Raw genomic sequence first — 13732 nt, 5'->3', positions numbered from 1 at the left:
CCAGCAGCAAGATGTTTACAGTAAAAATCTACACTGACCTGATTACAGAATATTACTGTGGCCTCTAACACACTTATGGTAAAGCCAAAACACATTTCAAACAGAGATCCACGTAGCGTACGACAAACAAGACAATGACATCAATTCATGGTGGCTCAGAAAGGGTTTCTTCAATATAGCTTTGTCTCACTGATTGCCAGCGCCACCCTGTTCTCATCCAAAATCATTTATGCACCCTGCTGTTCAGAACCACACGTAAACAGAGGGGAAAAGTTATCGGCCGCCGTGCCATCGCGCACACTCGCACACATCCTTTTGTGCTTTTGGCTGGCATTGAACCGGCGCACAGCATGCAACCCGTCTTCCCTTCAAAGTGATGGTTGTCAGTGGCGTCTTCAATAAGAGAGCCATTATGTGAGCTGTATGAGGCCAAAAAGGTCAACGCAATCACTTCCCGTAGAGGGAGTGGGAGTGAGTGATGTGAAGAAAAATAGCAGGTCAGTCATGACTTATGATGTTAAAGTGCAGGGCTGCAGGGCGGGCAGTTTGCTTGTAAAATATAAGGCTGTGGGGTGAAAGTCTTCAGTAGTTGTTATAAACAGAAATAGCTTATAAGTTTATAATGCGGATCAATGGAGTCAGTGGTGTCCAGAGCATGTGACCTTCAAGAGTCTCACAACCACATTTTAAGAAAAAAAAAAACAAAAACAATATGGGTTTTATTAAGGAAATTCCTCAACACTAAATAGTTGTAAAACACAAACTGGAAAAATAGTTTTTGAACATGAATATTTCTATTCCCTAATGTGGGGCCATTTGTCAAGATGACTGCAATGACCTGGAATCCAAATAAAACTCAACATGTCAGCATTTTCCTGGAATCAGGGCTCAGATCTGTGTTTTTATAAGACCCAGCTTTACAGCCTACAATGATCCAACCTACTTTTCATCCTTTTCTTGGCTGTGGCCCAATAACCTGAAGCATCTTCCTTCTATCCACTTCCCATGCTGAGATTCAAGCAAGTCAATGTTTTCATGTGACTGACTTATCTTGCGAGTAGGGTGTGGTTATATTTGCTCTCACTAAAGCTATAAACACATGAACATTGCTCCACAGGCAACAGGAGGATTCAAATACACATTGAAGGCAATATGAGAATATTTTTCTCAATTTGAGCAAAACTGACTTTTGGGAATTTGGAGAGGAGTACACAGTGAGGTTGGTGTAGATGTTCATTTTCTAGGCAGAGCCAAAAAAAAAAAAAAATTACACACCCCTCTCCCATACAAAGTCATTAAAATGCTGCGCTGTTGGATGTGTAGTCAACATGACCGAGTGCCTGACAGCCAAACTGGCAGGAACACAAACTATTCTCTGGGTAGAAATGAATAAGTCAGGCCAGAGAAGTGAGAGGATGGCAGAGTGAGTAGGCTGCAAGGACAGCAGGAGCCAAAACAGCCAGCAGCGTACCCAGATTTTACCGCTGCTGCTGCTTCTCTGGACTCAGACCCACGTTCACCTGGCATCCCAAGCATAAAACATTCACTGATGAGATGAGCAGTATTGAAACCAGCTGGGTTTTCAAAGCCAATTTCCATCCAAATTAATTCTCCATCAGGCATATTAATATGGATTTGGAGGAACTACTGCAGCTGCTGTGTGCGTGTGGTCATGCTGCGTCAGTGCAACATCTGCCGACAGGCACCAGCAGCACTTTTAATAGCTAGTAAAATGAAGACACAGGAACGAGAGAAGGCATGAGATGTTACTTGTGGTACAATTTGGTCTTTTTCCACTTCCAACCTATCACCATGTGCCTGCCAGTACATAAAGATAACCACACCACCAAATGAGCCCATTCAAAATTAGACAAAGGCCAGGTTTTCCACTAGGAGACAGAAAACAATCAACCTGAACACTGTGACAAGCATCTGATCGCCTCGCCTGCTTACAGCCACATGAGTCAGACAGTCAGCTATGTGAACCTGCCTCAATGTGCAGTGATCCAGCTACTGTGTCCCTGTTTAAATAGGTTCCACTGGTGACGAAACTCTGGTCTGTGGAACCACCTGTAGTGTCCTGAGGCAGTCCTTAAGTAACAGATGCTGCACATGGAAAAACTCAGATTAAGAATCAATGTGGACTGACTGTAGACTTCATCCTATAGATTATCTACTTTAAAATATCTTGTAATCTGCTCAATCAATCCGGAAAACATTAAGATGTCCCAGAGCTACTTTTACGTAATGAGCATTTGAACTCATACATGATGAGAAACACCTCGAGCCGCAGGAGTAATTTGAGGCTGATACAATGACACATTTTTGAGTGGATCCATTAGGATCCACAGCAGTCTCGTGTCCCAGCCTTCAGGCCTGCACAAATACGACCTCGTTTTCAAATTTGGCCTCTTTTCATATTTCCAAACCAGCCATGAATTTCTACTGAACTTTTTAACGCTGTCCAATGTGGAGAATATGATGTCACATTCAGACATGCAGATGCAACAGTCATATTTACCTAGATAATGGTAGACAGCACAGCGTGAAGCCAGACCTGACCATGAAAAACACCTGCCTCTCATTTTTCATGTGCACCACAACCAGTATTTCGTGGCAACAGCCACTCGACAGCAGAGAGAGCGTAGACAGGACGGTGAGAGTTATTACCGTCAACAGTTACGATGGACGCACGCACGGCAAGAAACAGAGGAGGCAGAGACGGAGAAAGATGTGTCAAGCAGTATGAAAGACATCGAGGGGAGAAAAAAAAAAACTGCTTAGCTCCTACTCTACCATCAGGTACTTTACCTCTCTCTGAGGCTCCCAGCTTGTTTCTGTGCATGTGTGTAATTTCGCACTTTTCTGTCACACTGAAGCAATCCACCACTATAATAACACACTAACATCAGCATGTGTGGTTTTGTGTGCAAGTGGTAACAGCAACCAACCCATAGTGCACGGCAGCGGATTGTTCAGCATGGAGAGAAAAACATCAGAAAACAGTGACAAACGGTCATAAGTGTCATCAGACAGTCACCTCACATGGGTTTTCCAAAATCACCGTCAGATTACAGAAGAACTAAACACAAGCATGAATCTGACTACAGTCTGCTCCAAACTTTCCATACTTGACAGGTTTGAATACACATTTTGTCTAGTGACCAAACAGTACTGTGACTCAATGCTTTACACAGAGTTAGCCAAGAAACGACGAGGAGTCAGCCCACATCATTGCTGCTCAACGATTCACCAAGTGTGTTTACTTGCCACGCATGCATATACTGTACTCTATTTTACTGTGTTTACGCACATGTATGTATGTTTATGTATGTAGTGTATTTATTTGCAGTATTAATTTGAGAGCTGACAAAGGTACATTTTAAACCTGCTTGAAATATCACAAGTGCTGCTTTTGTGTGTTTGAGTGTGAAATAACAGGAAACAGTCTGTGTGTTGACCCAATCAATGACCATAATGGAATATCTGGACTTGAGGCCATTCACAACAGAGTCCTCTGGCACTAACTCGCAGGTGGTTATTTTTCTGTGTGGGCGAGGAGTCGTTTGTATGTACGGCCATTCGTATACTGTACTGCATGTACCCCTAAAGGATACAGTATCCTGATAATACTTTCCTGCCTGCGTGCTTTTGTGTGACACAGTAAGCAAGAGCGGGTAGTGTATCGATCCCAGCTGATATCTCGGGCTCTCCCATCGATTAGCAAAATGTCTCCCGCTCACCTGCTGAGCCTCAGCCAAGCTCCTACTTTCTATCTCCATAGCATCAGAGCATTATCTCAACTATTTCTCCTCTTTTCTCGCCTTCTTTTCTCTGGTTTGGCGACACATTCATTCAGTCGGCTGTATGAATAACAAATTAAAAGTGACAAAAAGAGATAATTACATGAGTTGTTTGTGAATTGCCAGTTAATTGCCATTTTTCCCAAAACAGGTGACAACTAGAATCCCACCAACTGGCGTGACAATGTAATCTGCTGATACGAGCTATTTGAGGATAAATCGCTAATGGCGCTTATAATGGCCAATAAATGACAATTAAGACATGCAGACGGAAGATGAATCCTTCTGTCATACTTCAGTGTTATTCAAGTAATAGCTGATATTTTGGGATATTAGATTTTAAAATCATAAAATACTGTAATTGGTATTGGTCTTAAAAATACTGTATCAGCTATAGTCGAGTGACAGCATCTAAAAATCAGAATGTATACTCCACTGGAAATTTACTAATCATTTCACATTTCTGAACTCCATGTGATACACTCAGCTACATGACCTGCTATGATAAAGAAAAAAAAATAATCTCAAAGTGCTTCCTTTCATCTAAGATCAACTTTGCTTGACAGGGATAATTGTTGCTGCCACATTACACATATTTTCATCTATATTTTCTGATATAATCATCATGTTGCTCACTCTTAAGTCATTCCCTCCTCAGTGAATTTTCTCACTCCAACACCCCCTACACACACACACAAGGGGGGCAGACATTAAAAAAGTAGTAACCATGGTGATATTGTACACTGCCCATTGTGTCCACTAACAAAACAATGAAACGTGCACAGGCGCACAACGTATACCCTATAAGCTCACACAAACACGTACTGTAAGCACGCACACACAGCTGGTGGTAACCATGGTATTCCCGCTCCCACTCAGGTTGGAGGTGGGAGGACAGCCATCAGAGCTCACTCCCCCCTGGGGGGCTGAGGAGCTGGGTGAGTCAGACATTAGCAAACACGTTCATATATTCTGGAGGATGACATGATCGCTCTCTGTGGGGAAGGTACCAACACTTTCCTCGAAACACGGTGACTTCTTGTAGTGTCGAGGGAAATGAGCAGCGTAGCAGTAAGATCACATAAAGTTATACTCGAATATCTTAACAGTGCAAACATCAGGGCAATTAAAGTCATTCCTGCACTTGTTTTAAGAGCAAGTTAATGGGAACCATTAATGGATTGATTTACTTTATATGTGCAGCAAACACAATTTTTAATATGGTCTCAATTGAATTAGTAAGTAAGAGTTTAACAACAACACAATGCCAACATTAAACTGCATCACAATCCAACCAGCATGTCTGAGCCAAAAAAAATCCAACCGAAACCATAACAATGTATTGACACACACACACACACACACACACACACACACACACACACACACACACACACACACACACACACACAGCAGCAGCAAAAATAAACACTCAAATACTTTTTTAGTTTCAATCTAGCACTTGGTATCAGTGAAACCTGTTTCTTTTTTTGTTTTTGTTTTTTCAGGAAGAAGAGATCAAGAAGATTTCTGCTGAACATTTCAATACCTGCAACACGTCAGCAGGTGTAAGGGCACACTGTGCACTACGCAATAAAAACTATCACCAAGCTCTTTATCAATACAGAGGGGCACCAACACACTGCAGCTTATTGATCAGCACTGATCCTCTGCTTATTGGAGCTTTGTATCACAGTATAGTTTAAAGGCTGTAGAGGTGTAACACTGCTGAGGAAATCAGTGCACCGTAAACACTGTAACCTAGTTTACAATGTCAGTGCAGCTTCAGGGGGTGTGACACCATACAGTACTGCTACACCCATGGGTGACCTATTTGATGGAGGGGACACATGACTGTGATGCATAGGGCCGGTCACCAGTCTGACAGGAAGGAGCCGCATTATCTGCGTTTGTCTGAGGAGGGGTGGGGGGTAAATACACACCAGACTTGTGTCCAGCTTCCCTGACTGTTTCCATAACGTCAGATCACTCACACACAGGCACACGCACGCACGCACGCACGCACGCAGACACACACACCTTCAAACGATTTCACAGCACTCACACATCTCCAAGGAGGGGCAACATGCTACAAAAAACAACAACAAAAACACACTAGCTTCCTTGTGCACTTCACGGACACAATAAACAGTGTCGGAAATCACATGTTTATGCTGCCTTTATAAATCAAAGAGTCCCTTTATATGTGTATACTAATGATTTGGTATCACCTTATGGCATCACTTTAAGTGAGCCCCAGTGGATCTGAAATAGTTCCTGTGCTTCGTTTCTATCACGGAGTAAAGCAGACACCTGGCGTTAGTCACACCTGTCTAATTCACGCAGCGATACACGGAGACAAATCCGCGTTTCCTCGCAATTAGACGCGAAAATGTGACAGTGTCACACGTTTCTCTGCGCTGCTGCCGCTGTGAACTGAAAGTCAACAAAAACTTGGACGTAGTTAAAAAGTCCAAGTGACTTCCAGCTGCTCGGACCCAAACCGAGTGTCCGCCGGACTGAAACCAGGTTAACCTACCTGCAGGACACCGTGATTTCAACTTTGGTGGCAGGAATGGTCGCGTTGAGCGGGTCGAAGTCGCCTATCGACGCCATGCTTAGGAAAGTGTTGTTCATCCTGTCAAACTTCACGGATTGCTCGGCTTTTCCGTTTCCCGTGTACGGCGGAGTCCAACCCCTCGGAGAACAGAAAGTGTGTGTGCGCGCCTCCTCGGCGAGAGGAGCCGGAGAGAGAGGCCAGGAGCTGTGATGTCACTTCTCCACTTCTCCATCTCCTCCTCCTCTCTCTCCCTTTCTGGGTTTCTCTCTCTTTTCCTTTCGCTATTTTCCTTCTGCCTCCCTGCCATCCTCCTTCCCCTCTTTTTTTCTGTCCGTCTCTCTCTCTTTCACTTCAGTTCAGTTGACTTCTGTTCAGATCATTTAAAATTCAGTGCTTCAGATTTACTGGCATGGAAGTAATAACAGCGATACAATCGTGGAGAAAATAGAATAAATTTGACATGAAAAGTCTTTCTCCTGCCCTCAATGCCCCCTTTCACATCACTTCAGTTCACTTCACTTCAGTTCAGTTCAGTTCAGTGTGGGTTTCTGGCTCCTGCATTAACCTGTTCAGGGGCCCTGATTGTGGCTTGGAACCTACTCACTTCCAGCAGAAAGCCTGTTTTACACACCGCAGGTGTGAAGTTTGAAAGCTGCTGGCATTAACCAGGTCGGAAGGATCAAACAAGACACTATTGATTTGCCTTATGGGAAATGTAGGCTATAGTGATTTGTGTGCTTGCGACCTTGACCAATCCCTCACCTTTATGAAATGAAATACTAAATTGCTGGAATGCACCTTTAAGTGCATTTAAGTGTAAATCTATTAGATTTTGATACTGTCCCAGAGTAGTCGCCTATTTTGCCCCCTTTTGGTACATTAGTCTTCCTTTGGATTTGTGCCCAGACAGAAGCAGCACATCCAGATCCTCTGCTACACAACTTCTAATCCATATAGTCTGTATCAATATATTAGTATCAGTATTTGTGTAGAAATACTAATCTCTCCCGTCTCTTCTCTCTCTGTGTTCTCCTATGATAAACATCTGATTTAATTAACCTAAAGAGAGATCCAGAGCTGGTAGAGACTAGTCTGACAGCATGATGAATGTGAGGGGATAAGAAGGAGAAGCACATTATCAGGACAAAGTGTACACCTACAGTACTACCACCTGTTTTTCTCTAGATGTCTGTGTTTTGGAAAATATGTTTTCGCTCACATTTCTCTATGTCACAATTATGATTATCTCTCCCCATATTATTCATGCAAATACAAATCCCAGCACCATAAGTATTTCAAACTACCCTGTAGGTAAGAAACTAACTTTCGCTATATGTTGGATGATTGTGTTTATGTGTGTGTAAGCATTATGTTTAGATGATGGAGTCATAGGATCTGAAAATGATGCATCTCAGTATTACTCATTGTGTTAGCAGGTCAACCACATCTCTAAATATAGCTGTCTTACACACACACACGCACACACACACACACACACTGACACGCCCTTGGCTGGATGTGTGGTAAAAACTATTACGGCACCTTTGGGCAAACATCATGCCGCCACCCTGTGTCCACATGCGGTGGATGGGTTCACACCCAAATGGGGGAAAAAATACACACACACACACACAAACGCACACACACATATTTAGGGTCTGCGGATAGACAAACAGAAGCCAGTTGTGTGAGCAAACATCACATCATCACCTCCTGACTGTAGCACCACACGCTGGCTTAAAGATGCACACACACGTAGACAAAAAAAAAAACTAGTGAGTCCAAACTGTAAGAATGTTGACATCCACTAATCATAATTTAAATTCCTGAACATGCATAATACATGAAGACATTTGTTATGAATATACAACCATGATAGTAATCTCATGCATCTACCGCATATTAAAAGATCCACCTACATACACACATACACTAGATTCCCCTCCGCGTGTTTTTTCATAATGAATTTAATGTTTTATGAACAGTGCCAGATAATGCAGGATATGGCATTTACTGCCGTCTAAAAGAGGAGCACAACTCTGCTTTTTATTTTAATCAGCCATTGCAAATGTGGAAAATGCAATAATGGTGTGGGATATAATAAGCTTGGTGTTTTAAATATTAGCATGCTGACATGAGTTAATTAGTACTGGATACAAAGAACAGCTAATGTTGATGGGAACGGCATTAGCCTTGGAGATATTATGCCATGAATCAAAGCTACCGGACAATATGTGTTTATACCAGAAGTTCGTGCCAACCAAGGTTGTGAGAGGAAGGATGTCATCATTGTCATCAATCCACCCAAACATCATGTTGGTGGATCAAAAGCTACAGATGTGTGCTTGCTACATAAGACACCAGTTACTGTTTAAAATATAGAGCCAGGTTTGAAATGTTGCAGTAGATTCCACAAAAATATTACATGACATGCCCTCCTATGTTTCTCTCTCAGCTGAACTATGCCTAAACGTCCTCTTGCCCTAAAATTAAAATTCCAGCTGGTGCTCATTTAATCCCCACTACACAAGATTCAACTGGACAGACATAAAAACTCAAACTGATTTAGTAAATGATGCACAGATGTTATTTCTTCAAAGGCACTGCTCTCTAATTTCATGCTAAAACGCTTTTATCAGCATATTAAAGATGTTGTTCTTCTTGGTGTTGCTTGATAACCAAGATCCTCTGAGAGGGGACGAGGCTGGTTCCTGCAGCCGCATTAAGAGAGCAAGCAGCAGTATCACGGCTCATCAGTTCTGGTCATAAAACAGCAGCACTGGTATTTTTAGCTGGAGGATTCACTCGGTGGATGCTCAGAGATAAGCGCTGGGGTGGTGAATATTGACCCTGTCCCCCTGAGCCTCATTGCCACTCAGAAAAACATCTTTAACTACTTTATGACTGTCTCGGTTTCTTCTCTCCATACCTTATCCCTTTTATCCACCACGTCTGTGTTTGGGTTTATTTCCATACGGTTGTCATAGAAGAGAAATGTAAATTAGAAATGTTTTTTTCATACTGCGAGTTGAAGCAAATAGCTCGCTCTGTGTGAGAAAACAAAACATTCTTGCTGCTAATGATGCCCACATTTATTCCATGATTTCATCCAAAGCAGAAATGGACAGTAAATTTCTCTAATACACCAACTAATGGCCAAGCATTATTAGGGATCTTAGACTGGGAAGATGGTCCAAAGCAACATCTTTCTATGCTCAACAAATGCATCTCTTACTATTTTTATCCAGCTTGTACAGGCCTGATCCCATTCCAAGCAATTTCACACAGAAATAACCTTTTATTGATTGTAATCCTTAAGTAAATACAAAGCACCTGCAGCTGTACAAATCACATTACTCAGATGGATTTAACTGAAAGAAGAGCATCTGGTTAGGCCTACACACCACCAGTCAATGTGTTCACTGAGCAGATTAGAGGAGGACATGCTATCCAAACTCATCAGGGTACAATTAAACTGAAAGTGAAACTCTCAGCCCACGCTATTAGTCTGAGAAGCCATTGATTCTTGCAGAAACTTGATGATTGTGGTTTCATGTGCTATGCACCAGTAATGAAAGCATTGTGTTTCCTGTGAAGAGCAAGCATCCTGAAGAGCTGGTAGAGCAGATTCAACTATGGAGGGTATCTTAGGAGGTCATGCAATTCACAATTTTAAACTAGGATAATTACGGTAATTTATAGGGTGAGTACTGAGTCTCAGACATGTTTGATGCTCTCGGTAATGCCACTACTGCAAATACTATTGCATTCATGAAGCTAAACTAAAAACTCCCCAATAATCAACTTCACATGGCAGAAAAAAAACCCAGATTCTCCAGAGGAAGCCATGTTTGGACTGAAAAGCAGCGATAGCTTTGATGTGGTGCTGGACTGACTGTAGGCACGGCATGATCTTGCAGCATAAACTGTGAATCTGTGTGCAACAGTTACCTGTTTCCTGTGCAGACAAGCATTTGATTAATAATGTAGCAAAACTGAGCAAACGGACGATTGTGGATGTTCACAGTTAGATAGAAAGTATAGAAATGCCCCATAGGCCCATTACCAGGTCACACTGCAGTTAAATCTTAAATTCTTCGTTCTTTAGTTACCCTGAGTCAGAAAATGTCAGTTTCTGGTAATGTTTATACTAATGTGAAAACTAGATCTGGATGAGGGATAATCATAGGGTAAACATGACTTTGACAGACATGTAGTATTGATCTTTAAATCTGAAAAAGGCAAATCATAGTTTTACTTGTGGTTCCATGCTGGAGCTGGTTGCCTGGCAACGTTAGGGTGGAAGTCACCGTGCGTGGACTGAAATATTTCAGGCACGTTAACTCCCATAACAGTATAACTAGTTTAACTTCTTTTTCACATCTCTGCCTTCGTAGATTAAACCTGAAAGATACAACGTGTTGATTAGAGAACTTTAGAGGTGCTGGATTTTTTTTTTTTTTTTTTTTTAGTCCAGCCAGATAGTCTAGACTCTAATCTCTTTTCCTCTGGTTCCAGTCTTTATGCCGTGACATTTTAAAAAGCCAGGCTAATGGTCACAGTAAGTCTGAATTTAACAACGTGTTAAATTCAGATACATCTACATATTGTCCTCAGATAGTGAGTATCAAAACGTGTATGGTATCATACTATACATTAAAGCAGAGGTTACCAGCCTTTTATACTTGCAGTGTTGCTATAAAATAATAGTTGCTCTTCTTATTTGAATATGTAAAACAATACAGCTTTTGTCCCCACCCCCCCCCAGACTGGGAAAAGCTGCAATAAAGCAACCAATTCCTAATGGTTGGTTAGTTACCAACAATAAAATGCAACTAATGTGAACACCTGTTATATGCAGTGGCTTCCATGGGAATTACGTGCATATCCAGTAAGGAAGTACAAAATCAGTATATAAATTAAAATGAGAAATATTCAGTTCAGTTCAATAAACTTCACACAAAGGAAATAAGTTGACAATGAGGTTGAAAGAGTCACTGTGTGGGGGTGTTACGGCAGCTGAAAGCACTTAGAATAGTACAAAGTACGACTGAGTAGGAATGAAGCTTAACATGGCACACATAAAGCCATGTAGGGCAGCCATGAGTCAATGCCGTGCTCCAGCAAGGCCAATTAACACGCTCCGCTCTCAGTGCAGCCCAGCATTAAATATTGATCCTCCCATCACTGTTCACATTAATTTGTGTCTTCAGGGGGAGTTTCTGACTCTTTTCACCTTCTCTCCATCTCTGCCTGTGTCTCCTGGAGGAAATCATAGGACACATTATTACTGCCTGCAGTTATAATTAATGGAGGAATGAAACAAGCTGCAGACAAATGATGATTTAGTGAAGGCAAACGAGATCCAGGGACTAGGTAAATTCTTGTGAGGAATTGTGTAATATATGTATAGTGAGGCTTTGTTATTATCCCTAATTCCCAGCTTTATTTAAGACAAGTATTGGATTTGGGAGGGGACACTGAACTCCAACCAAAAGTTTTTACCAATTTTTTTACAAATTTTATTATTACAGGTTACATGATATTTATAAGAGGAAGTAAAACATGAGATGTTTATAATAATAGTCTCATACGATCAGACTATTTCATTTGAATATTTGTCATTTTATGGCATATTCATGGTTGGTGGGTGTGATTCACTCAGTTTAAGGGGATCACATTTGAACTGTGTGTATGTCACCTCAAAGGAGTCATGTCTAATTAAAAGGTGCTACAGAAATACTCGCGAATACAAAATTTGCCAAAATCTCAGAACCAGTAAGACTAGTTACCCAGTACATCACGTGGCATTATACAGTACTACCACCATGTGGTCATATCGCATTAATCTATGGTTCAAAAACTATGACAGACGTAACACTTGAAAAACTATTTTTATTTTGAAATGTATTTTTACACAGCATTTCCTTTTTCAATCACTTGAACTGGTACACAGCAGAAGAAAAAGAACTGTTGTATTTACACAAGAACAAATTTACAGTCCAATTTCAAAATAAGATACAATTACAAGGATAATTATGAGTTCTCATTGATTAGGAATACTTACAGCATGTTTCTTTTTTTGGGATAATTTCTTTCGCAACACAAGTGCAATTCAAAAGAACAGAAAATGAGTTTCTGTAACTCACATTATTTCACTTTTGTGCAATAAACTATGTTGTGAATCAGTGGGGAAACTTTGTCAAGGTTTGTAAATGCGATTTTTTTTTCAGTGCATTTATTTTAGACCCATAGATTTAAACACTGCAAACAATGACCAGCTCCAAAATACAAACAAGAGCAGCAAGTGTTTTTCCAGTAAATGTAAAGGTTATTCATCAGACAGTAGATCGTAAGCTTGTTACCTGATGTTTTTAATGAGGGTAGTGTAGTGATTTACACTTTGTGCCTACAGTTTAGGATTTATTACAGGCAATGAAAATACACCTCTGATTATGGAGAAACCCACCCCATAATGTCTGTGCAGTCCATCATCTAAGATGCTAACATACCAGAGGCATCTGATAAGGAAGAGAAAATTTTAAAAAGCAAATAAATAAATAATAGTATTTTAGTCTTAAAAGACTGAGTGATGTTGATATGGTTACCTGTGGCCCGTGTACAGCAGCAGACAGCAGAGGTGAAAAGTAGTGTAGAGTACACGGAGAACACAATGAGTATTTGTCACATTTGGTGTGAAAAACAACCATATTTCAGGAATAAACAGTTTCACAAAGCACATACTTCATGACCTGGAAATTACAAAATGCTTGATTCCATCATCATAATCCTTATTCAGATCAGAAACAACCTCTCATCAAAGTGTCATTAACTTCATCCTATACAACTCTAGAAAAACCCTCTAAAAACACTTGCTGCCAGAGCCGCACTTCAGCTTTAAAAGTGTTGGACAGCCACTAAAGAAACACTCAGTGGGCAACATTTTGGTTTGAAGAATCGAGATGCTGGAAGTGAGAAGATAAATGTTAGAGTCCTAAGAGAAACCAGATGGGGGCATGCTGACAGGAAAGTAAAACCCATTAAGCACAAGAAAATAAAACCTCACTTAAGGCTACAGAACTGTCTGTGCATCGGCCAGAGAAAGCCAAGAGCAGATCACTGCTGACAACACACCACCGACAGAAAGGAAAAATGTTTTCCTTGGTCTGAAACATCGAAAGTGAGGAAACACTCAGACAGCTGCATTTTAATCTGGATGTAACAGTTAGTTCATTTCCAGATTAAAACAGGTTTTAAGGGTTCGTAACAAGGTTTTAAGGGTTCGTAACAGTTTTTTCATCAAAACCCCAGTCAGTCAAGTATTGCTGCTCTGCAGAGCCAAAATCCAGTAACTACCTGAACATAACAT

General features: G+C 41.1%; 1 protein-coding gene across 1 annotated transcript in view; it reads right to left on the bottom strand.

The window, feature by feature from the left end:
* The window catches only part of LOC113142154 (copine-8), a 63769-nt gene extending 57276 nt beyond the window's left edge, over positions 1-6493 (bottom strand). Inside the window, exon 1 of the mRNA XM_026326997.1 lies at positions 6343-6493. Coding sequence (XP_026182782.1) covers positions 6343-6440 — 98 coding nt within the window. The 5' untranslated portion in view covers positions 6441-6493. The remainder of the gene's footprint in view (positions 1-6342) is intronic.
* Between the last annotated feature and the right edge of the window lie 7239 nt (positions 6494-13732).

This window comes from Mastacembelus armatus, chromosome 23 (genome assembly GCF_900324485.2).
Source record: "Mastacembelus armatus chromosome 23, fMasArm1.2, whole genome shotgun sequence".
In the NCBI taxonomy this organism is placed as follows: domain Eukaryota; kingdom Metazoa; phylum Chordata; class Actinopteri; order Synbranchiformes; family Mastacembelidae; genus Mastacembelus; species Mastacembelus armatus.
Note: the sequence above shows the minus strand (reverse complement) of the source record. Positions and strands in the feature narration are given on the sequence as shown.